Below are 27,891 nucleotides of genomic sequence, written 5' to 3'. Positions count from 1 at the left end.
CACACACACACACACACACACACACACACACACATGCTGCACACACATCCCCCATGGTGCAAATAGACACAAAAAGTAAAAATTTAAGTCTGATTTTATTGCCTTACCTTTCCTGAGGAAAGAATTCTGATGTGAAGCAGAACTCAGTGACTAACAAATACCACCACTGCAACTTCTAGTTTACTTTTTTCAACTGGGAATCAATTCCCTTAAAGTTAGAATTTTTTTTTTCTTAAAACAGTTATGCATACTGAATAGGTTGACCAGATCAGAATTGAAAAATCTGTAGGTCAGGGTTATGGTTTGACCAGTTATCTTACGGAACTAGTGAAAACAAAAACTAATTTTAAGCTTCCTATTAGGAATTGATTTCCAAATATTATCATGCCTCTTCAGGTAGCATGAGACCTAATTTTTTTTATTGTGAAAGACATGTCTTTATAGAGAGGGACAGAGTACAAGAGTGAGAAGTCAGAAAAACCTGGATCCACATCTAATTTTTCTGTCGATAGACAGGACATGGCACTTCCCTAAGCCTCCTATTCCACATATGTGAATTGGGGGTTGTGACACCTGTATCAATCAGAATATTATCTCTTATGGAGTATCATATGTTGGAATGGATTTAAAATGATTAAAAGGATTAAATTAAATGGATTAAAAATGTCAATAGCTTAGTTTCTTTGTTCACATAATCCATTCATATTCTTCATAACTCTGGGAAGCAGCATGTAGAAAAAGGTTCTAGTAGTGAGTTTCCTTTGCATCTGCTCTGGAAATGTGGCTGATTTTTCAAGTATGACAGGTTGACTTTTTTAGGAAATTTGCCCTTTTAAGTTAGGAAGACAGGATAGCATCTTATTGCTCTAAAGAAGCCTATTTGATAGCACCAGCATCCTCAAAATGACTTGGACAAAATGCTGCTGTAAACCACAATGGAAAACCTGCAGTGAAGTATTCCCAGTAGAAATCTTGGAATTCTTTCAAGTATATTGAGATTTTGTTAGAAATTGAATTGCCAGTGTAATCCATCTTCCTTGTGAGAAAAGATTCAGATAAAGAGCTGGAGCCCAGCAGCATTAAGTATTAGAACATCCCTTAAATCAATAAGCTACAAATCTGGTGGCGCATTCATGTAGTGCCTAGTGCTGAACTAAAGTGGCTTTAGTGCTGAAACAGCATTACTAATGGCTCATCCTGAACCTGGATAAACAGGAGATGGATGTCATTTCTTAAATTATAGTGAATCTTACCTTGTTTAGTTCTTTCCAAAAAATGTTGTATTGATGCACATAAGAAATGTTTTTTCTTTTGTTTTTCAGATGATTTTCCAAATGTAGTTATTGAAGGAGTTCTCCATGGGATATTTTACCCTCATCTACAGCCCAGGTAGAAATCCTGTGTGGCTAAAGAAGCTGGAGCAAGTTTCAAAGTCTTAGTCAAGGAAATCGATATCTCCCAAATTACCTAAACTCTGTGACATAATAGCTATAGTCTTTGCTAAAATTCATAGTTCCAGCTACATTCAGGGAAGTGTATATTTCCTCTAAAATTGTGCTTTTTAAAAATAGAAACTGAACTTGGGTTTTGGTCAAGCAAAGACAAAATTTTTAAGAAGTAGGATATTGTAGCCTGCCTAGAAACAAATAAAAAGGAGGCCTACAGAGAAGGTTCTTAAGACTGTTGCCTCCTAAAAGCTCTTATGCAGTATGAATGAATTCTTCTTGTCTGCATCAGCAACACTTTAAGTTAAATGAGGGTCACATATTGAAGACTGAGTCAAACTGAGACTGACAGAATAACTTTAGAAACTTTGTTTAATTTGGATTTTTCAGTACACTAATCTCATTACCTTGGGACTTTCCCATCCGACTGAAGGTATATCCTGAAGAGCTGCCACCAAGAGAGGTTGCAACAAATAAATGTGAGAAATTTGGCTAAACTGGAAATTGAGAATAACTTGAAAATATTAATATATTTGTATTGACATCCCCCCTCTTATCCACCGCCCCCCCCCCCAAATTTATTGATGAAAAGTAAAGACATATATGCTTGCCATCTACACTTGGGTATTTCAGTTGAAAACTAAATAGCAATTCCATTTTAAGGTGGTTGATTTTAGTAAACTCCTGGGTGGCAATGTATTCAGAAACAGATTTAGAATCCTAACTAATGAATTCCACTACTGCTATTAATAGTCTAATTGCATAAACTCAAGGCCTTCCTGCATTTTTAAGATAAATTATACAAAAGGCATTTTATGCTGCTTCATGGTGAAGACAATTAGTATTGCCATGTAATTTAATAGCATCCACTTAGAATAACAAGGCTTTTCAAATGTTGGAGATACACTAAAGTAGTTTGTATATTACTGAATACTGAACTGTAAAATAAACTTAAGATATAAGAAAATATTTGAGTTGATCTTTTCTGCTTGAAATATGAATAGTATTTTACAAATTTATTTCCATTTGTATAAAATAGGAGTCAAGTTACCTTATTGTGTACTAAAGACAGCAATAGATGTGCAAAAATAATTACTGATTGACAGTACAGTGACAGATTTATAAAGTCCCAAGAAGTTCTAGAAGCACAGGGGCCAAGCATTCTTTTTAAAAAAAATTAAGCTTAAATGTATATTCATAGTTGTTACTACTGTTATTTAGAATTTATTATAAATTAATTATAAACTCTAGATTTAAATAAAGATTACAAAAATGTCTGTTAAAAAACCTAAAATTTAGTTTCCTGCTACTTCTGGTAATCATATTGGTGAAATATGACAAAGTCCATTGTATAAAGGAATAAATTTTTGGAATAATGAGAGAGGTGATTAAAAAAAACTGGTAAAGAAAAGGAGAAGAGAAAAAAAAAGATGAGAGATGGTAGGAAAAGGAAACTAGGGAAAAAAAGATAATTTGATGGTACCTTTCAACACTAGCTCTGGGAAGCCATTATATCTTCCATCTACCCTTAGCTTTCATATTGTAGCCACCACTCTTCTAGCAACATTTTGGATTTATGATCTGTTTCTTGAGTTTCTCATCTATTTCACTCTTTGTATCCAGGTCAACTATGTTATATTCACATAGCAAAATGACTTCTGTTACTCCCTCTTCACCCACTGTTCTCTACCATACTCAGGTTCCTACATCTCACACATGATTATACCATCTGAATAGATAATGCTACAACTTTATTCCTTGTTTCTTTTAACTATTCTGCTTTCTTTAGAATAAAGTATTCCCTGCCAAAGCCATATTGCAAATGTTGGTTTCATCCCCCAAAGGCTTAGTAGTACTTAGGAAGTCAAATTTGCTTTCTTATGTTAGAACCTCTGGTTCTTTTTGTATGTTGCTCAAACAGTACACATTTATGTAGAAATATTTGCAATCATGGGTATTACTTCTCTAGTAAATTGCAACCTGGGCAGTTAGGTGGCATAGTGGATAATAGAGCATTAGCCTTGGAGTCAGGAGAACTCCAGCCTCAAGACACATAATAGCTATGTGGTCTTGGGCAAGTCACTTAATCCTGATTGACTGGCATCTAGGATCCTCTCCAGTTGTTCTAATTTATATTTGGCCACTGGACCCAGATAACTTCGGAAGAGAAAGTGAGGCTGATGACTTTGCACAGCATCTCCTCACTCAAATTCAATTCATGTGCTTGTCATGGCATCACCTTCCTTGATGTTATGGTCTTCAAAAATAAAGGACAAACATCATCATCAGATTGGAAGCTCAATCATCCCCTCACATCTTTAGCCTCTCCCTCTCTTAAACAGTTTCTTTCTTACTACCTGCAAACATGTCCAAGTCTCCCTCATCATCCCTCATTAGACCCTCAAGCTATCTTCTCCATTTCTCAACCAAATTCCTTTAAAAAAAAATCCAATATTTGTTACCTTCACTTTGTCTCTTCTCACTTACTCTTTAACACTTCCTAACTTCCTGCCTCATCACTCAGTTGAAACAACTTATTCCAAAGCAATACTTTCTTAACTGCAAAATGTTTTTTCTTAGTCCTCATCCTTCTTGACCAATCTATCATACTTGATATTATTCACCACCCTTTTTTCCCCAAGTACTTCTCCCCTCTTTGGGTTTTCATCATACTATTCTGACCTGGTTCTCCTCTTACCTATGTGATCATACCTCCTCAGTCTTTGCTGACTCATCAATCATATCATGCCTCCCAATAATAAACATTCCCCAAGTTTCTGTCCTATACCCTCTTCTCTTCTATATTTACACTCTTGTTCAATAACCTCTTCAGCTCCTATGTGGTTAACTATCATCTCTCTTTGGTTGACTCATATCATTATATCCAATCCCCAGTGCCTCCCTTAATATTTAGTTCCACATCATTAATTGTCTCTTGGACATTTCAAAGTTCCATAGACGTTTCAAATTCAGTATGTCCAAAACAGAATCTGCAATCTTTCCCCCAAAACATTCACTTCTTTCTGACTTTCATATTTCTTTCGAAAGCACCAGCCCTGGAGTCAGGAGGACCTGAGTTCAAATGCAGCTTCAGACACTTAATAATTACTTAGCTGTGTGACTTTGAGCAAGCCATTTAACCCCACTGCCTTCCAAAAATAAAAGAACCATCCTTTCAGTCTCCCAAATTTATAACCTTAGCATTATCCTCTTCTTTTACCTTTTCTCACCCCACATATCTATTTATTTGCCAAACCTTGCTGTTTATAGTGCTACATCTCTCTCATCCAACTTCACTCTACTCACACAGATAATACCTTAATTCAAATCCTCATCACTTTTTGCCTAGATTACTACAACAATCTCCTGATTGGTTTCCTACCACTCCCCAATCCATTCTGCTTACTGCTGCAATGTAATTTCCCTTAAAAACAGATATGACCATGTATTTTTTTTATCAATCAATTATATATATATATATATGTATAAAACCTTTTCTGTCTAGCTTCACAACTTTACCCCAGCCTCAAAGGACATTGTGATGCAGCCAAACTCCCTACTCTGTTCCTCACATACCATATTCAATCACTTCTCTCTTCGCTTTTGCACTAATCAGTCCCATGACTTAAAAAAAACACCATCTATATATGTTCTGTAGAATCTTACTTTTCCTTTGAGACATATGCTACATAAATTTGCTATATACATTTTCTTATTCCCCCTCAATTGCTAGTGCCCTCCCTTATGTTTATGTTTTTATATTTCTTTGCATATACTTACCTGTGTATTTGTTTCCTCCATTAGAATGAAAATTCCTTGTTAGTAGATACTGTTTCATCTTTGTACTTGAATTATTTCTTGTCAACCATTTCAGTGCTGGCAAACAGTAAGTACTTGATTAATGTTTGCTGATTAATTGACTTACTATAGGCTCCTTTTTTGGATTTTACTTTTGAATATCTCAGTCATTTTTATTCCTTCATTATAGCTATCCATAGTTATAGCTTGCTTAGTAGATATAAAACAGAAAGTTTTCACTTTCCCCCATCTTTTTAAATTTTAAAACCCTTTTGAATAGATTTACAAGATATTTGACTAATGCATTTTTATCAGCTTTTCTTAGGTTCATTCTCTCCCTGAACAGGAGTCTATCATTGTTTTGGTTTAAACTATGATCTAGAAATCCAAATTATGTTCTTAGCTAGCCATTCATTACCAAATAAGTTTTCCTCTTTCACATCTCCTACCTTCAGTTAAAGGAAAAACTTGTTCCTCTTCAGGCTCCATTTTCTTGCAGGATACTTCATAACCTTTAACCATATTTTCCAATTTCCTTTTGGTCAGTTTATTTCTGCCTTAATGAAACTCCAGAAGTAGTCGTATGCCTTAATGAATCTTAGGAGGTTCTCTTGCATCTTGGATACACACCCCAGAAAGATAACAGACCTCTATTTTTATCAGGTGGCTGTTAATCTTACCCCTGTGCAATGGTCCCCAACCAAAATCTGTTAAGTGTCTATTATGCATCAGACAATGTACTAGATTAGGATAGGAATATGAAGATAAGATCACTGCCCTTAAGGAATTTACATGTTGCTATATTCAGAGAAATTCAAGTACAAAATATGGATATATCTGAATTAATTTTGGAGAGAAAAATTGCACTAGCTAACTGGGGAGGACCCTGGAAACAGGGATGAGGAATGAGGCATCAAAATTGACTCCCTGTATGAAATGTTACTTGAATTGAACTCTGATGGAAACAGGCTTCTTTAAGTCTTCTCATCTGTACTAAGGAGGTAAGGAGGGACTTTGCCTATGCAAAGTCAGAGAGACATTAGATAGTATGTTACAAAAGTCACAAATGTGGAACATCATTTACACTAGAAATAGATTATGTAAAGGAGAATAATGTGCACCAGAATTGTAAACTGGAATTAGATTGAGAAAGGTTAAGTGTCATTCAGAGGCAATAAGGAACCATTACAACTTTTTGGAGAGTAATGCTCAGTCCTGTGATTTGGAATGATCACTTTCACTTTTTCACATTTTGAAGATAGTTTGGAGAAGGGAGAAATAAAGATAGGGATACCAATTAGAGGGCTATTGCTATATCCCAAGTGAGAAGTGATGAAGGCCTGTAATGTTTGTCCTTCAGTTTCAAAGAAGATCACTTCAGAAAAGTGATGCCGTGATAAGCATGTGAATTGGATTTGAGTGGGGTAGATGCTGTACTAAGGCACCAGCCTCACTGAAGGCCTGTCCTAACTTGATGGCTGTATGATTAAAGAAATGGATGAATTTGAAAGATATTGTGGAGGTAGCATTGGGCAAGATTTGAAAACTAATTGAATATGTGGAGTGAGGGAAAGAGAAGAGTCAAAAAAGTTCTGTGGTTGCTAACTTGGGTAATTAGAAGGATGGTGATGATTTCAACAAAAGAAAAATAAAAGCAAAGTTATGAGGAGGGAGTAATTGGTGGAAGATAATGAATGTCGTTTTAGACATGTTGAGTTTGAGATGCCAATCCATAACTGAGATGCAGTTTAAAAAATGTCTAATAGGTGGTAATTCAGGACTGGAGTTGTGTAGAAATGAGGATTTTTCTTTTAAAAATGGGAGTTTTTAAGATTTCCAAAAGTATGTTGGAGAAGAAAGAGGGGACAGAGCCCTGAGATACAGGTTGAGATTTGGGTAGCGATCCATGAGAAATAGCCAGAATCAGGAGAGAGGGTCACAAAAAAACAAAGGAAGTGAGAATATTTAGGAAGAGGGTGTAACCAACAGTGTCAGACCCTGTAGAAAGGTCAAGAAGAATGAGGACTGAGAAAAAGTTATTGCATTTAATGTTCAAGGAATCCCTAGTAAAGAGGCGCTTTGGAAAGTGCATAGATTGAATACTTGCCTTTGATTTTAGCTTTGTAACCATCTATAAAATGATCTGGAGAAGAAAATAGCAAACTTCACCGGGGTCTTTGCCAAGAAAACCCCAAACGGGGTCACAAGAGTCAGGCATGACTGAGACAACAGAACAGCAACAAGAAGATCATTGAGAAACGTAGTTTCAGTTATTATGGGATCAAAAATCAGATTGTAAAGGTTTGTCACAAGTGAAAGATATAGGAAAATTACCAACAAATGTAATCAACTTTTTCTAGGAATTTGATTGTGGAAGGAGAGATTTAGAATAATAGCTTATAGGTATGTTGAAGTTTTAGGGTTTTTTTTTAAGCATGGAAGTGATTTGAAGTGTTTGTAAACTATAGGGAAGAAACCAGTAGATTGAGAGACAGTGTTAGTAGACAGTGGGGAAGACTGAAGGGTCAAAATTTCAGGAGAGACATGAAGGTAGAACTTGGCAACAAAAAAGAGACACTTCCAGGTCTAGAGCAAAGAAGAAGAGGTGTATATTGTTGAGGGGATTTGATTTGTAGAATGGAAATAAGTAGGAACTCTAGACTCTCAGGTTTTTTTTTTTGTTTTATTTTCAGTAAGATATGTGAAAAGTACCTTTTGTGTGAGGGAGGGCTGATAAAGGTGAATTGAGAGAAGAGAAGATTTGTAGTGGAAAGTGGAGTAGAGAATTGATTATAGAAGAATAAGAAGATAAGTATGCTATCATTAAGAGCATATTTGATGTTATATAATAATTTTTTTATTAGATTCAATCTATTTGTGTGATTTCAGTCATTGGCATTCAGTGCATAAAGTAGGACCAAAAGTAGATGGTGAATTTGTTCTACCTTTTTATTATCTCCTTCAACTTTGTCTTTGCATTTTCAATCATTTTCTTTAGGTTCTTACTCCTTAATCCTTTTCTTCCTTTGATTGAGAACTTCTCCTTCAACTCAAGTTGTTTTTCATCTTGTCCTCAAGTTTTTCGATTTCTTCTCTTCCATACTTAGTTTTAGTTCTTCACAGATCTAAACCATTCAAAATCACCTTCATAATTTCTTTTTCTTTCTATTTCAACTCAAGTTCTTATCTCAATTCCTGCTTCTTTTCCTAAAACTCTCAAATCTGGTCCTGTAGATTGTTCTTCTCCAGATTTTCCTCATTTTTTTCTAAATATCATTAAACTTTTCCTACCCAAATTCAACCTCTAACCTACCTCATATATCCAAATGGTTACAAATCTTGTCAGTTGGCCAGTTAGTATTTATTAAACATTTACTTTGGACCAGTACTCTGCTTTTACATATCTATATCTGTATTTATGTAAATATAATTACATATTTTGTATATATATATATAATTAGGTAATACTATTTGACTTAAAAATAACTGTATTAAATAATTAGAGGAATAGTCATTACTCATGTTTGCTGCATCAATATAATAAAAATTAAGATATTAGCTAAATTTACAGATTTAGAGCTGTACCATACTTCCAAGGGGATAATTTGTTGAGTTTGACAAAAGTATAAGGAAATTCATTTGGAAGAACATAAAGTCCAGAACCTCAAGGAAAATAAACAAAAGTGACATGAACGGGAATAGCTCTAGCAAACATCAAATTATAAAACAGTTATCTCCAAAACTTTTTGGTTCTGGTTAAAAAATTAGAAAACAAGGCCAGAAATAAATTAGAGAAGCAAGAATCTCAAACAATTGAACCCCCAAAACTCAAAATATAAGCCATTTGGGCAAGGACTAGCTATTAATGGTAACGTCTTGTTTTTATTTTTGTTTTTGGCAAGGCAATGGGATTAAGTGACTTGCCCAAGATCACACAGCTAGGTAATTATTAAGTGTCTGAGATTGAATTTGAATTCAGGTCCTCCTGACTCCAGGGCCAGTACTGTATCCACTGTGCCACCTAGCTGCCCCCAATGATAACTTCTTGATGAATTGGAAAACAGTTTGAAAAAAATTGATTTTAAATGATTATCTCATACTATATGCAACAATAATTTCCAAATGGATACTTGATTTACATTTTAAAGTTTTCATAAAAATAATTAAAAGATAAATTATGAACATATTTTTCATAATTATAGTAAGGGAGGAGAGAGTTAACCAAAGAATAGAAATCACAAGATATGAAATTAATGAATAACTTACTTTTTATCCAAGAGGAATAGATAGATTTATAGAGTACATACTTATATGCATATATGAAAGTACAACTAGATGGTACAGTGGGTAGAACACCAAACCTGAAGTCTGAAAGACCTGATTTCCAATGTGATTTCAGATACTTACTAGCTTTTTGGCCTCGGGTTAGTCACTTAACCCTAATTGCCTTGCATCCAGGACTATCTGCAATCTTCCTGATTCAGATCTGTCCACTGGACCCAGATAACTCTGGAGAAGAAAGTGAGGCTGGAGTGCAGCTCCCCCTCACTCAAATCCAATTACCTGCTTATCATGGCATTATCTCCCTGAGGTCATGGTCTTCAAAAGTGAAGGACAAAAAAAATTACACATATATGTGTTTATACTAAATATATAAAAAGTATATCATGGTGGGTGCCAGGGAGCCTAGTAACACAGTGAATAAGGGAAGACCTAACCTAGAAGGTAGCCCTTAAACTAAATTTTGAAGAATACAAAATGATCTAAGAAGGGAAAGTTAAAATTATGCATTCTAGACAGAGGGGACATACAGGGTCAAAGCAGAATTAGGGGATAGAATGCCAGTAAGATATAACAAGAAGAGGAATAATGTATAGTGTTAATTATATAATAAGACTGGAAAGACATGCCAGTATCAGGTAACAAAGTGTTTTAAGAGCAAAAGCAAAAAAATATTATATTTGATTCCTAATGCAATGGGTAGCTCTTGGAGTTCATTGAACAAGGGAATAGCATGGTCAGAACTTAAAAATGGGAAAAATCAATTCAGTAGCTATGTGGAAGATGGATTATATCTTCAGCAGAGTAACATGAGGCATAGAGACTAATTTGATAGTCCCAGAGAGTCATTATCAGGTCTGAACTAGAGTAGTATCTGGGTGAATAGAGAAAAGAGAACAGGTACAAAGTAAGTTGGATAAATCTAAAATTTATCTCGTCCAGTCAGTTAATGTGTTTTCTTGTTTAAAATGCAATAGGCACTAGGGCAGCTAGGTGGCATAGTGGGGGGGTCAGCTAGGTGGCACAGTGAATAGAGCATCATCCCAGGAATCAGGAGGACCTGAGTTCAAATCCAACATCAGACATTTAATAATTATTAGCTTTGTGAATCTTGGTCAAGTCACTTAATCCCATTGTCTTGCAAAAACCACACACAAACACACACATACACACACACACACAGCTACAGACACTTGTCAACCATAAAAATCCTTTAAAATAATTTTGCTTCTAAAAAAGTGATTTTAAAATAATTTTGCTATTTAGTTGTTTAAAAATAGCACTAGAATAAAAGACTTTAAAATAATGCCACTTTTGAAGTAGAACTGGAAACTTTTTTAACATAGTTTAATAGAAAACATTTCTGAGTCCTTTTTTAACCCCAGGACCCTTTTACAATTCAAATCACCAGGCCTGCAGAGTACTAGTTATGGTTATGCCATCAAAGATCTGATCAGAGGACTTCCCTGGTTCCTGCAACAGCTAGAAGCCAACCTTTTTTGCTCCCCCTACGTAGGTAGAAATAGTAAGATTTGACAAATTTATTGAATATGTGAGGAGAATAAAGAGTAAAGGATAGGGGAGGCTAGGTGTCACAGTGGATAGAGCACCAGCCCTGGAGTCAGGAGTACCTGAGTTCAAATCCAACCTCAGACACTTAATTACCTAGCTGTGTGGCCTTGGGTAAGCCACTTAACCCCATTCGCCTTGCAAAAACCTTAAAAAAAAGAGTAAAGAATAATGTCAAAGTTGTAAACCTGGGTGACTATAAAGATACTGTATTTTTTAAAAAAGAAATTTAAAAGAGGGATGAGTTTGGCATGAAAGATAATGGGTTCGGTTTAGGAGAAGGTGAATTTGAGAGGCCTATGCTAGAGAGTGCTTATGTCAGCTCCCACTGGTTTGAGAACTGATTGTTAAAGTTTTCACTTTGAAAATTTTACATCTCATTCATACCTACAAATTAGGATTTGATTGGATGTTTTTTTGATTGTCTAGACTTAAGAAAAAGCATGGAGAAAATTTTAATGCAAGTTAAACTTAATATTCAGAGAGTTGGTATCTACCGTGCCTATGAGAATATCCACTTTGAAATGTCTGTTAGACGTGAATATAGATAGATAGATAGATAGATAGATAGATAGATAGATAGATATATCTATATATAGATATATATAGATATATACTAAGAAAGAATAATTAAATGAGAAAGTAAAGAGAAGAGAATCCTGGAAAGAGTCCCACAATTGGGAGATGTAGTATGAATGATGAATTAATTAATTAACAAAGGAGACTGAGAAGGAATGGTCAGAGAGGGAGGATAGAACAATGAAAAGCCAGAGGAGAGGATGGTCTGTGCTTCATAGAAGTCCAGAAAGTTGAGTATCAAGCGACTGTTGGTGACTCCAGTTGAGCAATGAGATTGTAATCCAGATTGCAATGGTTTATGAAATGAGTAAAAGCAGAGACAATAAATAATGCAATAATTAAATCAATAAATAATTGTTAATATATAGCATTTGCATTGTGCGAAGCACTTTATAATTATTTGATCCTTACAACAACTCTGGGAAGCGATGTTATTATCCCCATTTTACAGAGAAGAAAGCTGACACAAAAACACACACGCAAAAATAAACAAGTTAAGTGAGTTGCCCAGGGTCGCACAGCTAGTCTGTCTCTGAGGCTAGATTTAAATGCAAATTTTCCTGGCTTCAGACCTGGCAGTCTATTGTTAGTTTGGCTATGAAAAGGAGGCAGGTTATTTGATAATAGCTTAAAGGTATGACAGGATCTATGACAGGTCTTTTTATAGGCCAATGTTCCAACATGGTCAAAGACAGAAATGTCCCAAATTTACCAAAATATTCATAGTTACATTTTTTTATGGTTGGAAAGAACTAAAAAAATGTAAATGTCCTTAATTTTGGGACAGGTTTAAACAAAATGTTGTGTATGACTATATCATAAGAAATGACAAATATGAAGAAGTCAGAGAAGCATGAGAAGACATACTAATGCGAAATTAGTAGAACCAGGAAAACTATCCATCCACAATTGTTGTAGCAATATAAAGGAAAAGGACAATAAAATAAACTTTAGTTATATATAATTATAATGATCAAGGCAAGAGTTAAGAAAATATGTCCTCTTCCTTTTAGGGATTAAGTTTGTAGAGTCTATGCAATAGCTTATACTTGGTTGACAAGTGTCTGTAGAATTGTGTGTGTGTGTGTGTGTGTGTGTGTGTGTGTGTGTGTGTGTGTGTGTGTGTGTGGTTTTTGCAAGCCAATATGACTTGCCCAAGATTCACACAGCTAAGTAATTATTAAGTGTCTGAAGCTGGATTTGAACTCAGGCCCTCCTGATTCCTGGATTGGTGCTCTATTCACTGTGCCATCTAGCTTCCCCAGTGCCTGTTACATTTTAAATAAAAAAATACATTAACTGATTGGACTTATTGGATTAATGTTGGTTTTCCAGAACTCATTTTTTCCACTTCTTTTTCTTTCTGGATGGAAGAGGAGCAAGAGATAAATTGAGAAATAAATATGATATAAAAACCAGAAGCATTAATTTTTTAAAAAAGAATAGAGTGGGGTGACTAGGTGGCACAGTGGATAAGAGTACCAGCCCTGGAGTCAGGAGGACGTGGGTTCACATCCAGCCTTAGACACTTAATAATTACCTAGCTGTGTGACCTTGGGTAAGTCACTTAACCCCATTGCCTTGCCAAAAAAATAAAAACAGGAAAAAAAAAGAAAAAATGGAATTTACAGATTCCTTTTTGACTCCTCAAATTTATTCAGCCTGGTATTAAATATACTACTTTTATCCTTCAGAATTCATCTAGAGATTCACCTCCAAAAAGCATACCCTCCTTAACTCCATCTTTCCTGTATCATTGCTTTACTTATGCAGTGATTTTTCTTTTTCTTTTACATATGTACAATGACTTTTATCTCAGTGTAGTTATAAGTAACTTGATAGCAAGAATTGTGTTTTTTGTTTTTAATGTTTCCTATATCCAGTATAGTAGCATGTACAATTACTCAATAAATGTTTGTTGTCAAAGTGCAAGTGTTTAACAACTTTTACAAGCATCAGATTTTTCCTGAGTTAAATGTATATGTTTCTTAACAGTAACTTGAAGATCACTCCTCTTATTCTGGGCTCCATACAAAAACCCTTACAGCATTTATGGTATTGAGTCAATTATTGGTTCTCTCTGCTCTAGACAGACTTACTCTTAATTTTCCCTTTCATTATAAACAGCCCTGTAATTGAAACGATGTAGATTTTGTAATTGAGAAGGGACATAAAAAGAAGAAATAAAAGGGTAGAAGTAAAAGCATCATAGTCCCACTTTCCAAAAACAGTTTGGGTAGAGAGTTTGTTCTAAACCATAATAAACTTGGAAATACTAGTCTAAAGTGGGAAGAGAGATATGATCTTCCAACCCCCCCCCCCACCTGTTATATATTCACAGAAGGGAATAATGACATGAGCTTTTAACCTATAAACAGTAAACACCTATGTCCTATGACCCTTTATAAGACTTGAAACGTTTTGATTGTGTCCAAAAGGGAATAGAAAGCTTGGTTGAACAAATAAACTATCCCCAGTTCTGGGGGCTTTAAATAACTCTGTGAATTTCAGCAGTTCAATCAAGTTTTAGAGATTTAGAAGAGTTCAGGCATAGGGGCATTTTGTGGAGCAATTTTCTGGGGGAGATTTTCTTTTTCCCTACCATCAGCCAAGTCTTGAGATGTTTAAATTCTCTGGGACATGGGAGTATATTAATATACCAAGAAAAACAAAAAGGGAGATTGTGTGTGAAACTGAATTTCTGACAAGTAAAATTTGGAGTTTTTCATTATATACCACCTTTTTTTGATAATAACTCAAATTTAGCCTGGTGGTACTAACACTGCCCTGCTTTTATATATTATCTTCTGAACTTCCTTCTACTTTCTTTTATATTTTCTTTTTCTTTTTATTTAATTGATGTCTTTGTCAGTATTATGTACCTAGTACAGTGGATCACTTGGAGTCCAAGGGTTTAAATAACCTTTTATTAAAGTCATATCTCAATACCCTCAGGTAGATCAGTTCTCAAAGCAGTTCAGGAAGATATAAAAATAAAAACTACTGTCAAGAAGTTCAAAAGCAGCTACAAGGATGTTCCTTAGAGTTCTAGGAATTCTGCCAAAATTCTAAAAATTACGTTTTTATTCTTCTTACTCAAAGAATCCACAGTTGTGTCCCAAATTAAACTACTTGGGAACAAATTTCACCCCAACTGCCCTTGTTCTGCACTGCAAATTCTTTTTCTGCAATAGATCAGCTGATGTTAAGGGTATATGGGGGAGAATTCATTCACATCTCCTAAGTTCCACCAATGTCCTGATCCACGACTGTTGATGCTTTTTTCCCTTCCCTTCATTTTAGATTCATTATCTCTACCTTCTCATTTCATTCCAGTTCTCTCCTCTCCCCCCAAAAAGGAAAAAAAAACCCAAACATTTCTTTGAACAAATGAGTATTGCTAAGCAAAATAAATCTACACATTATTTATGTCTGAAAATGTGTCTGATTCTGCACTTCTTTTCCATCAACCAATTTATCTTTCAGTGGTAAAGCTACTATTGCACTGGACCTGAAGTTAGGAAGAACTGAATTCAAGTCTTGGACAAGTCATCTTACTTCTTTCTTCCTCAATTTTCTCATCCATAAAGGGATAATATAACACTTACCTCCCAGGCTAACTGTAAGGATACCATGAGGCATTTGTAAGGTATTTTGCAAACCTTAAAGTGCCATTATTATATAAATGTTTATTGTTGTTATATTATTGTCATCACCATTGTTGTTATTATCTCTCTTCCAAGAATTGGAAAGCAGGGTTCATCATCAGTCTTGTGGAGTTAGAGTTACTCTTTGTCTTGATCATAGTTAATAGTCTTTCTCAGTTTTTCTGTATTATGTGATAGTGATTGTCTTAGTTCTATTCATTGCATTCTATATGTATCAGCTTATACAATTCTTCCCAGGCATCTCTGAATCCAACCATTTCATCATTTTATGGCACTGTAATATTATAATGTATTCAGCTATTCCCCTACTGATGGATACCCACTCTGTTTCCAGTTCTTGGCTGTAACCAAAAAAAAATGTTTCCAGATATGTTTTTGTATACATTGATTTTTCTCCCTTTCTTTGATCTCTTCGGGTATAAACCTAGTAGTACATAACTACAATATACAATTTAGTGACTTTCTGAATCTAGTTCTGAACCGATTCCCAGAATTGTTGGGTCACTTCAGTATTCCATTCTATTAGTCCCTCAAATAATTATCCTTTTCCTTTTTTTTAAATCTTTGCCAATCTGATGTTGTGAGTAGAAACTCAGAATTGTTTGAATGAACCTTTTGCTGATTAGTGATCTGTTGCATTTTTTTCTTATGTTGAAAACTTTCTTTTGAGAACTGTTTGATCATATCCTTTGACCACTTATATAATAAGTGGCTCTTATTCTTATTTATTTGTATCAGTTCTCTCTGGTATCAGATTTTTATTAGAGAAACATGTGACAGGGTTTTCCCCCACTGATGTATTTCCCTTTTAATTATAAGTATATTTTATTTATTTTATTTACAGAAACTTCTTAGTCTATAGAATCAGATTTGACCATTTTATCTCCTTTGATTAGTCCATGATTTCTTTTTAAAATCTGGAAATTCATTTGATGTTGAATAGTTCCTTGAACCCTTACCTAAAATATAATTTTCAGACAATTTCACCAAATTTCTTGAAGACTTGGAAAACTTCTAAGGACAGTTAAGCCAATTTTAAATAGAATTTAATTACTTCCCTTTTATTCCATGTTTATCAAGAAGATAGTTTTTCTTTAAAAAACATAACTGATCACTCTTTTCCTATGAATCAGACACAGAAGCTAAAACCAAGACTTTTAAAAAATTTTTAAATCTACATAAGCCAGGGAAAATTAGGTTTAACAATGTTCACATAGGTGAATAAATAGTATTGAGAGTAAAGTCACAAGAAGGTTTTGGTCATTTATAATTCAGTAAGTCATAAGATAGATAGATAGATAGATAGGTAGATAGATAGATAGATAGATAGATAAAATGAATTCTGCTAATCACAAATACAAAAGGAGAAATGAAACTGTAAGATTGAAGACAGGAATATTTACCATAAATATGGAGCAGTAGTGGTATTCATGAACTTCTCATGTGCATCTTTAAGACAATTAACTTTTGTTAATAAAATAGAGTAGTTATTAGCTCCATAAAATTGTTGATTGAATTGTCTCCAGAGCTGGAACTTAGGAGAACAATTAGGGCTGAATGTATAGATGTGAGAATCATCTGCCTAGAGATGATATTTGAACATATGAAAGTTGATGAGATTCATAAGAAAATATGTAAAGATAGAAGCATGCAAAATACCCACAGTTAAGGGTGAGATATGGAAAATGGTCCAATAAAGGAGACCTAGGAAAAGTCAGACATAGAGAAGAACCAAGGCAAAATAATGTTATAAAAATCCAGAAAGAAAAGAGTATCTAGGAGAAAAGATTTCAGTTTAGATCCTTCCTTAGCCATGTTTTAACTGAACCAGGGTAAGTCATTTAATTTCTTCCTGCCTCAGTTTTTGTAAATGTAAAATAGAGAAAATACCATCTACCTCAAAGGGTAGTTGGGAGGATCAAACAAGATAATATGTAAAGAAACCTCAAAGCACCATATAAATGCTCTTATTTTTAAATACTGGTTATGAATAGTCTCGAAGTAAAAGATGAATTATATAAAGAATGTGAGACTGTACTACATAAAACTAGGCGAAATAAAAAAAAATTGGATGATTAGTTCTTTTAAAAATTTCTATTGTGAACTTCACAGTGTCGGCAGTTAATATTTCAGTGCTGTTGATGAATTAAAGATAAAAATCACATATCAAAAGAAAATATTTCCCTGATGGGGAACTTTTACTATCTGCATTTTTTTTGCAAGGCAGTGGGGTTAAGTGGCTTGCCCAAGGCCGCACAGCTAGGTAATTATTAAGTGTCTGAGGCTGGATTTGAGCTCAGGTACTCCTGACTCCAGGGCTGGTGTTCTATCCACTGTGCCACCTAGCCGCCTGACTACCTGCATTTCTAATGGAGAGCTTTCTATTAAAAATAGAACAATAGCTAAATTCTTGACTTGCTAACAATTTAATCAACTAGAATATATAGAAAGAATTAAGACAAACTACTATTCTTATCCTGATTCTGGCTAGTAAAGTTGTGACCATGTGGTGGAGCAATATTATCTGCCAGAGTCTCACCCACCATAGATTTTCCAAGATGTTGCCTTATTGGCAAAAAAGACTGGTTTTGCCTTTCTTTGTATCTTCAGCACTCAGCAGAGTATCTGACACATAGTAATACTGACTGCTTTTGCTGTCCAAACTGGTCACCTATCTGTTCCTCCCACATGATACTGCATGCCTCTGCCTTGGCTATTCTCCAATTCTAAAAAGTGCTCCCTCTTCACTTCCACCTCAAAGCTCTTCTCTTCTTTCTATATACAGTTCAAACATCACCTTTTATTTAAGGCCTTTCCTGATCCTCCCAACTACCTCCCAAGGTAGTTTCTCAAACTACCTTACATTTGATTATCTTGTATTTATTCTCTCTATTTTTATATATGTGCTTGTCTTTCCAATTAGAAAGTAAGCTCCTTGTGAATGGAAATTGTTTTACTCTTTGTAGTATTCCTGCAAATATCGTCTGGCATGATTGATTGATGATATTGCTGTTACCAAACCATACCATCTAAGAATTTGTTATAGATAAGAAGAGAAAATACTGAGCAGGCTTGTGTGGACAGGAGACATTGGTAAAGACTTCAAGGAGTTCAGAGAGAATAGGTAAGATTCTGTATCCTGAGGCTGTGATTTGTAAATAATCTAAGAAGTTATAAGACTCAGGAACAAAATTCTGCCAGTAAAATTATAAACTTCTGATGAATAAAAAAAAATGACTAAAGAGACTTAAGTGGAACTTCCTAATGTACAAGTTTGACCATGTCAATTCTACTCAAAATCTTAGTCAGTAATAGAATTGTGAAAAGATGGTGGTGTGTGAAGATTCAGGGAGCAATGGAATGCCCTCAGATATCCCAGTAATGCTACAATAATGTACCAGGAGGAACAATAAGAAAATCAAAGAAAAACCTATAAAACCTTCATCTAGTCTTGGACTGCACAAAAAAGGCTGCACGCATTCTGGTAAAACCAAGCAGAGAAAGGAAAGAGTAGGTTTAATGCAAAACTCTAGTAGGTTTGCAGCAGGGATCAGAGCCAGAGAAGCACAAATAACCCAGAGGCAATCCTGTCCAAGGTGGAACAGGAAATCAGATCATACCAGATTCTAGACAGTGCAGTTTTGCATCTGGACAACCCTACATTATATTGACACAGCAATCAAGAGAGTACCTTGGAATAGAAGTACCTATCATTTCTCAGGAAGTCTTCTTTCAGTATCAGAGTAGGGACTGTCAGGCTCAAAGTAAAGGACAAGGTCAATTCTTGGTTCAGAACTGTGTAAGGAAACAGAAGCAGCTAAGATTAAAACCCAAGTTGAGATGCCAAAATACAGGAATGCCTACAGAAGGCTGGACCAAATATTAGCTACCTTATCCAGGATCAAACTGACCTAACACAAAGAACCAATCCAGAAACTGAGACTGGAGATAAGAAAAACAGAAGATGCCTAAGATAATGAAGAACAACTGAGAAATCCAAAAGGTCAATCTAGGAAAGAATAATTATACCAGAAGTCCAAGTAGAACTTCAGAGAAAAGAATGCCCTGGTTACAAATACTACAAGATTTTCTAGAAGAAATGAAAGTATCTACCAAAGAAAAAATGCTAAAATCAAAGGTAGGTTGTAGAAAAGAATGAAAAAAGAATTAAGAGTATATAGAGTATTCACTGGATGAGCACCAGCCCTGGAGTCAGGAGGACCTGAGTTCAAACCCAGCCTCAGACACTTAATAATTACCTAGCTGTGTGAGCTTCAGCAAGTCACTTAACCCTATTGCCTTGCAAAAAAACCTAAAAAGCAACAAAACAAAAGAGTGTATTGGGTAATAAACACGTGTTCTCACAGAATTCTAATATTTGCATGAATCAAAGAGAAAACTAAATAAATACAGAGAACTAGAAGTCCTTAGAAGTAGGAAATGATAAGTGAAAGCAGAATATGTTGGATAGAAAAGAAGGAGAATGAATTTCCTATCTTCCATAATAGGAGTGCATAAACCAAAAAAATATAGAAACATGTAAGAAGGAGTGAAAGTATCTCATGAACCTCACTTTCATCTGAATCAAGGTAAAAAAGATAAAACACTGAACTCAATGGGACATGGGAAAATGAAGAGAATAGGGAAAGTAATGAATACTTCTAAGCAAAACAAAACTCCAGCATCAGAGGGTAGAACTTGAAGAAAAGAAAGGAAAAGTCTATGATTAGGGGCAGAGATAGGTTAGCAAAGAGAGGCAATAAAGTAGAAACATTGAGTAATGTTATGCATTACAAGTATTTAGCAAAATTTCTCATTTGCCACCTGCTTTGTAGAGAACATCGGGGCAAAGGGGGGATACACAATTACCAATCATCTGTGAACATGAACGGAAAAATATCTAAAATTGGGAAAGGTAGTAGAATGAATTAGAAAAATAGAAATTAGAAAATATATAACTATGCTGTTTTCGAGGAACACACTTGAAATAGTTCTAACAGTAAGGATCTAGAACAAAATCTAAGCTTCGGGTAAACTCAAAAAAGCAAGGATAATTAAGACTTCAAAAAAGTAAGTAAAAGATACAGTAAAGAGATAAACTACAGTATGATTAAAGAAACACCAGATGATGAATCAATAGCAATATTTAATCTAGAAATATTAAACAACATAACATCTGAAAACTTAAAGAATAAAAGAAAATTTTAGGGAAAATAATAAAACTTTGTAGTGGAAAACCTCAATGTACTCTCTTTCAGACACAGGAAAATCTAACAACAAAATAAATAAGATAAGGACTTAAAAACTTTTTTTAAAAGTTGGAGGTTATAGATCTCTGAAAAATTTCTAAATAGTGATGCCAATTTCAGTTGGTAATGGTACCTTTACAAAAATTGACCATGGTTTGGGGGCATAAAAGTCTTACCAAAAAAATGAAGAAAAGCAGAAACACAAAACACATTCTTTACTAACCATAATGAAATAAAAATTATATTAAGACGTTTAAAGAAAAGTTTAAAACCTGCAAAATTTAACACTAATGAATTAATGCATCAAAGAACAAATCACAGAAACAGTAGAAAGTTCCATAAAAGAAAATGGCAGTAATGAGACAATAACACAAAACTTAAAGGACACAACTAAAGCAATCCTAAAAATGGAAATTTATATCTCTAAACCAGAAGTATGTCATGGATCCCTTATCAGAATAGTTTTTTAAATTTATTTTATTTTTTATTTATGGAATAAAATAAACATTTCCACAGAATAATATAATAATGTTTTAAAATGCATTAAGTATAAATAGGATTGTAAAGGAAATCAATTATATTGAATTTTCAAAATTCACACTCTGATATCTATCCATGAGCTCATTGAACAACCCTTGTGGAAACTTTCATCACAGAAGAAAAAAGAACAAATCAATGGACTAGGAATTCAATTTTAAAAAACCCAACACGCAACTAGAAAAATAACAAAAACTAAACACCAAAGTAGAAAGTCTGAAACTCAAATGAGAGAATGACAAACTTGAAAAAAATAAAAATAAATATTTTTAAAAGTAAAAAAGCAGATAAATAACTAATAGGGTGAAGAAAGAAAAAAGGAAAATAAATGTATCAAAAGTGAAAAAAAGCCTTTACAAATGAATATGAAATAAATGAAGCTATCAGAAATTGCTATGTAAATTATATGCAACAAAACCCATAATTTAAATGATATTAATTAATAGTTAAAGTATTGAATGCATATTAATAAAATAAGAAAGATTATTTTAATAGTACCACACTAGAAAAAGAAGTCACAAATTAAGCCCCCAGTAACAGATGGATTTACAAGTGCTTTCTATCAAGCATTTCATTATTTCTATTATTTCATAAACTTTTTGTTAAAATAGAAACTATGCCTAGATATGGTTTTAATAGCTAAACTAGCTAGAGACAAAGCAAATAATTTTTAAAAGACTTAACTGATGATTAAATAAAAATAAAGAACTACAAGACAGATGATATTCTCTGAGCATTTTTAATTTATACCAGGAATTTCAGTTTATCCAATATAAAGTAATACATAAACACAGACCAAGACATCAATATAACTAATAAAAATCACATGATCATATCAATAAATGCATTCAAAATTTATGAAATTTCTAGTTTTTATAAATATACCCCTTCTTAATATGGTAAGGAGTATTTATGCAAAACAAAAACATTATATGTTATCGAGAAAAGATTACAGGTCTAGGAAGGATATCCATTATCACCACTACTAATTAGAAATTATAGCTCAAGCAATAAGATAAGAAGGAAATCAAGGTAATAAACGGGCAAAAAAGGAAACAAAACTATCAATTTTGCAGATGATGGTCTACTTAAAAAACCCAAAGTAGTTAACTAGAAATTCATTGAAATAATAACAAACAAAACTGCAAGATATAAAATAAATCAATATTTCTACAAATTATCATTAGACTCTCCCAGGAAGAGATAGAATGTATAAAATATTTGAGTGTCTACACAAACAGGAACTATATGAATACAACTACAAAATGCCCTACAGCAATAAAGCCCTAAATAATTGAAGAGCTATTAATTCCTCGTGGTTAGGCCATGTCAGTATGTAGGAAACAATGTCAGTTGTAATTAGCTTATTTAAGATCGTAACTATCAAACTACCAGAGAATAGCAGGTTAGAAAAAAATGTTAATAAAGTTCTTCTGGAAGAACAAAAGGTCAAGTATCTTAGGGAAATAATGAAAAAATATTGACAAAAAGGTGTCCTACTTTTAATGGATCTCAAATTATACTACAAAACTGGAATCCTCAAAATGATCATATACAAATTAAATAAAAATTAGGACAATCTTGGGTGCAAAACATAGAAACAAATGAACATAATAGCAGAGTCCAGTAAACCCATAGGTCACAACTATGATGAAAATTGGGAAGTGTCCTAACAAAAACTAAACTAGGATCTCATATCTTATACAAAAATAAGCTCCAAATAAATATAGATATAAAAAGCCATATCATAAAGGAGCAAGAAACAAAATCTTCTTTGTACCTATGAGTAGGGGAACAAATAAGGAATAGAAAGAACCACAAAAACCAAAATTGACAATTTTTATTACTTGGAATTAAAAAGCTGTTGCATAAACAAAAAAAATACAGTTAAAATTAAAAAGGGGAATGGGAAATTATAGGTAGAGAGAGAAGCAGCAATTTCATCTGATAAATATGCTTGATACATAAAGATTCCAGTTCCTTACAACAAGAGCCATTTTGTCAGCTTTCAAAGGGATAGATCTAAACTACCAATAGCCAATATAAAAAAAAAGTTCCCAAAACTAATTAAAAAGAAATGTAAATTCAAGCAACTCTAAAGTTCTACCTTACACCTGTCAAAATGTCAAAAATTGAAAAAAAATCAATGACAAATGTTCTGGGGGGGGGGGGAATAGTTAAATTAATGCATTAATTTTGTTTCTGCAACATCTTTTTTTAATTCTACGTAATAAAAATGTTGCATGTTTTGTCTGTGAAGTGGTCTAGCTATTCTGAAAAGCAGTTCAGAATTATATTCCAAAAGCTACTGAACTCTTCCTATCCTTTTTTCTCTAGTTACATTGCTACTAAGTCTACATTCTAAAGTAATAAAAAGAACAAAATGAACCCCATAAATACAAATAATCTTCGTGATTCTTTTTATTATAGCAAAAGGAAACTTAAGAGGTGTCCATCAGCTAGACTATGACTGAATAAATAATATGATATTTGAATGTTATGGAATAATATGCTATAAAAATGATGAAATGGGCAGTGTCAGGGAAACCAGGAAAGATATCTGTGAAATGATATAGACAGAAGTTAGCAGGACAAGAACAATTTATACAAGAGCAATGTAGCAGATAAGTCCCCAAATGCCACCCACATGATGAGCTGGGTCCACAAAGCAAGGCTAAATTATGTTCTTTGAGGACTTTAGGGTTATCTCAGTTGAGATGAGGGTGCCCCACAACTGTGCTCTTTGCCATCAATATTAGTTGATATAATTTATCCAGCAAAATGTAATTAGCTTTTGGGAAGCTAGCTTATCCAGGTGAAAGAATATCAGTTACTATAAACATCCCTCTCAAAAGTCTGTGACATACTCTCCCAACAGTATATACAGAATCCAGGGGAAAATGGGATGAAGTTTCGAGAGTAAAAATGACAAAACATAATTCCTAAAATCCTTTTTTTCTGTAATCCAACAGGTGTTTCCCTTAAGTATGGTGTCTTTTTTTTGGAGGGGGGGGAAACTCTACAAAAAGCCTTGATTTGTATTCAGCATATTCTAGCCATATAAATCAGTATTTCTGTATATTACCAGCCAAATCCAACAGGAGATAGAGACCTCATTCAAATTAACTATAGAATGTAAAAATATTTAGAAATATGTCTAACAAGACAATAAGAGGAACTATATGAATTTACCCCCAAAGCTCTATCCAAAATGGTGGAGGTTTGAAGGTAAGAGACCAAGGCTGAAACTGAGGCCTTTTTTCTCCTTCACTAATCAATTCCTTCTCAAGAATGACTACTTTTCTTCTAAAAGCTCACACTAGTTCCATGGCTTAAACAGATCTTAGAGGATGTAACCAATTTCCCTAGACTTACTCTGCAGCCTAAGAGAGGTGTTCTGACTTTGTTCTTATCTAGTGAACAATAGAAGATGGGTTCTCACCTGATGAATATATCAAGGTCTAGCATTTTGACACTTGCATTAATTGGAGTAAAATGATAAGACTGATTCACTCATTCAAGCATTTCCTTACATTATAAAGTGGGAGGGAATGTACTTTGAAAGATTTAATAGATTCTAGAAGATTGATTCTAGAATTCTAGAAGAAAGATTCTAGAAGACTGATGATGAAGCATGTTACCTTGCCTTAAAAGTGACCTCCAGTACCAGGGCCTGTCAGCTTCCCTGTTCACCTCCAGCATCACATTATGTTTTAGCATGAGTCTCAGGACCATCTCTAATGCCAGGCTGCCCTCTAGTACTGGCATTAGCATTGAGGACAGAATTTTTCCTAACTTGTCCCTTTCCCCCCAGGATCTTCCTCAGAGTAAACAAAATTGACATTCCATTTTCTGATTAGATTCAAACTATGCCTCAAACTGCTCCTTCCTGATATGAGGAAGGCCTCTTAGGTTCTCACAAGACAAGACATTCTACTTGTCAGAGGTCAAATTTCAAAAGAGGACCTTGAATAATCTAATCACTTTCCTTCATCAGTAGATTTTTCTCCAACCACTGAGATTCTTTTTGGATTCACTACTGAATGTTTAATATACTCATCTTCTTCTATTTGCCCTTTCCAGTGTTTCTGCATCCCTATCTGCTGATGTATATCTTTGATCCCCTATCTTCATCTTCCTGCTCCTTCACATGTACTTGTTTCAATCTTCCCTCACCAATTTTACTCCACATCTGTCTCCCTCCATGTTTCCCCCTGGAAAGCCTGCTTCATAATTAACAAAGACCTTTTAATCTTAAACCTCTTCCTTTCTTATTCTTTCTATCCTACGACCTTCACTGAAACATGACTCCTTTCTAATGGTATTACTTTCCTTGCCAACCTTTCCAAAATTGACTATACTTCCTCTCCCAACCCTCTCCCCCTTTCTCCTTATTTTCATTTTCAAACTTCATCACTTTAGCTAAGTAACCTTTTAGGGTTTACATTGTTCATATTCATCATGGAAATCAATTGGCAACTCTTATCAATCAAATCCTAGGACATTCTTCTTCCTGCCTTAATGAGTTCAGTACCTGGCTCTTTCTCTTTTCCCCATCTCCTGCCTTCCTACTAAACAACTTCAACATTTATATTGCTACATCTTCAAATATTCTTTCTTGCCTGTGATAGGATTCCTAGTCCACCAGAGCTCCATTTCATGTAAGTTAGGCTACTTCTTTTCCTTAGCCTAAGAGCTAAGGCTCAAGTAGTTGATGCAAATTCCTAGTGGCTTCTGGTATATTGAGGTGCCATCCCAGTCACCTAAGTATAAAGACCAACCCAACCAGTTGGGTTGGTCTTTTCTGATTTGTTGAATGGCCCAAAGACCACAGAAGTCACTAGTTTGTCAGATCAAATCCTGTTCCATATGGAGTCAAGGGAGCCCATTAATCCAAGTTAAGTGTGGCAATATCTTTGTGTAATATCTTTTCTATACTCTGGCTAAATAAATCTCCTTGTATTGATTACTGAAAGAAGTGTACTACAAGTATCTCGTTTCATTCAAATATCAGACCCAAACAAATAAGGAGCCAACTTGAATCAGGTCTACACATTATATTTCCTATTCTTTGATCAATTCACATGATCTACTCCACACCACCTCAGATATGAAAAAGGTGATCCTATCTTTAATCTGGCTGTCATACATAAGTATCCTATTTTATTGTTCTGAAATTCATTTATCTAATCATATTTTTGATGATTCTGTCTTCAACCTTATGATCCCTATCCCTGTTCTTCATCTCCACTATGATGTCCATTCTGTCTTCCCCTCAATTCTTTCCCAAAGCATCACCCTGATACTAGGTTCATTCTCTTTCCTTCCCTATCTTGACCTTTTTGTAAGTCAACTATTCAACACTATTCTCTGTCCACAAATCTCTCATCCCTTATCCTTGTGCCTTGCCAAATTCTAACCTTGGATTACTAGCACCATTTGCCTTCTTCACTCCTAGCCATATTTTATTGAGGGATTTGGACGAAATTACAAAACTATATTAACTGAGTCTACTCCAACTGAGTCTAATCCAACCTGAGAGCTAATTGTAGCAAGGTAAACATCCAATTTCTCCCTATTAAATACATTGTCTTACTCTTCACAATAGCCATTCCAAACATTCTTGTTTCTCCCCAAGCCTCTCATAGCACCATCTTACTTTACCCTCTCAATTTAAGATCTAACTTCATACTTCACTCCCCACCAAAAAAATTTGAGGTCATTTGTTGAAAGCTCCTTCTTCTCTCCCCTTTATCTTACATCATTCAGATATTTCATTAAATCTTCCTTCTCATACAAAGAATTGAACCTTGTCAAAGCCACCTCCTAGATGTGCCTGTCTTATCCAATACTCTACTGACCTCTCCAGCAAACTTCACCCCACTATCACCCCCACTCATTTTCTTATTGCCAATCTATTTATTTCTCCCCTACAGTCTACAAACATGTCTGAGTTGCCCACATCCTTAAAAAAAATTCTTATTTGATCTTACCCCCATTAGCTATCTCCTATCTCTCCTTTGCTAAACTCCTTGAAAAGTCATCTACACTGAGTACTTTCACTTCTCCACTTACTAGATTCTAAACCCTCTGTAGCCTGGTTCTTGACCTCTACTTGAAATTAGATCTCTCTAAAGTATTGATCTCTTTAAGGTTACCAGGAACCTTTTCTTGCTAAATCTAATATCTTTTTCTAATATCTTAATTCTTACTCTTTTTATTAATCCTTTTTATTATATAAATATTTTATTTGTTTTCCAATTATATACAATAGTAGGTTTCCAATTTTACAATGTTCCCCCCACCTTTCCTTCCCTCTCCCTCCCTCCCCCACATTGTTTCCATGCTATGCATAGGTCAAAATTGAATGTCGAGAGGAAAAAACATATCCTTGAGGAAGAAGTCAAGTATTAAGAGATAGCAAAATTATGTAGTAGATAAGAGAACTTTTTTTAATTGAAGGTAATACTCTTTGGTCTTTATTTAAACTCCACAGTCGTTTCTCTGGATACAGATGGTATTCTCTCTCACAGATATCCTAAATTTGTCCCTGATTGTTACTTAATCCTTATTGACCTCTCAGTTGCATCTAACAATATTTATCATGTCCCATATAGTTTCCTCCTCTTTGGGTTTGAGTAAGAGTCCTCTTCTGGTTCTCTTGCTGTCTGATCCCTCCTCTTTCTACTGGTTAATTACCCATGCTGAGGCCATGCCCCATCCCGGGCCCTCTCTTTGTACTCTGTTCTGTATCACTTGGTGATC

General features: G+C 34.4%; 1 protein-coding gene across 7 annotated transcripts in view; it reads left to right on the top strand.

The window, feature by feature from the left end:
* The window catches only part of SNX24 (sorting nexin 24), a 292,731-nt gene that overhangs the window by 246,076 nt on the left and 18,764 nt on the right, over positions 1-27,891 (top strand). For 6 of the 7 annotated variants that reach the window (XR_012471564.1, XM_074201089.1, XM_074201094.1 and 3 more), the window contains one exon: positions 1,323-1,389. Coding sequence is in view for 6 of the 7 variants with exons in the window: in XM_074201089.1 (XP_074057190.1) it covers positions 1,323-1,389 (67 nt within the window). In the remaining variant the exon portion in view is untranslated. Of the gene's footprint in view, positions 1-1,322; positions 27,252-27,891 lie in introns of those variants that run through there. The other variant, XM_074201095.1, reaches the window with a different exon arrangement.

This window comes from Macrotis lagotis, chromosome X (genome assembly GCF_037893015.1).
Source record: "Macrotis lagotis isolate mMagLag1 chromosome X, bilby.v1.9.chrom.fasta, whole genome shotgun sequence".
NCBI lineage: Eukaryota > Metazoa > Chordata > Mammalia > Peramelemorphia > Peramelidae > Macrotis > Macrotis lagotis.
This window is presented reverse-complemented; position numbering and strand designations above follow the sequence as displayed.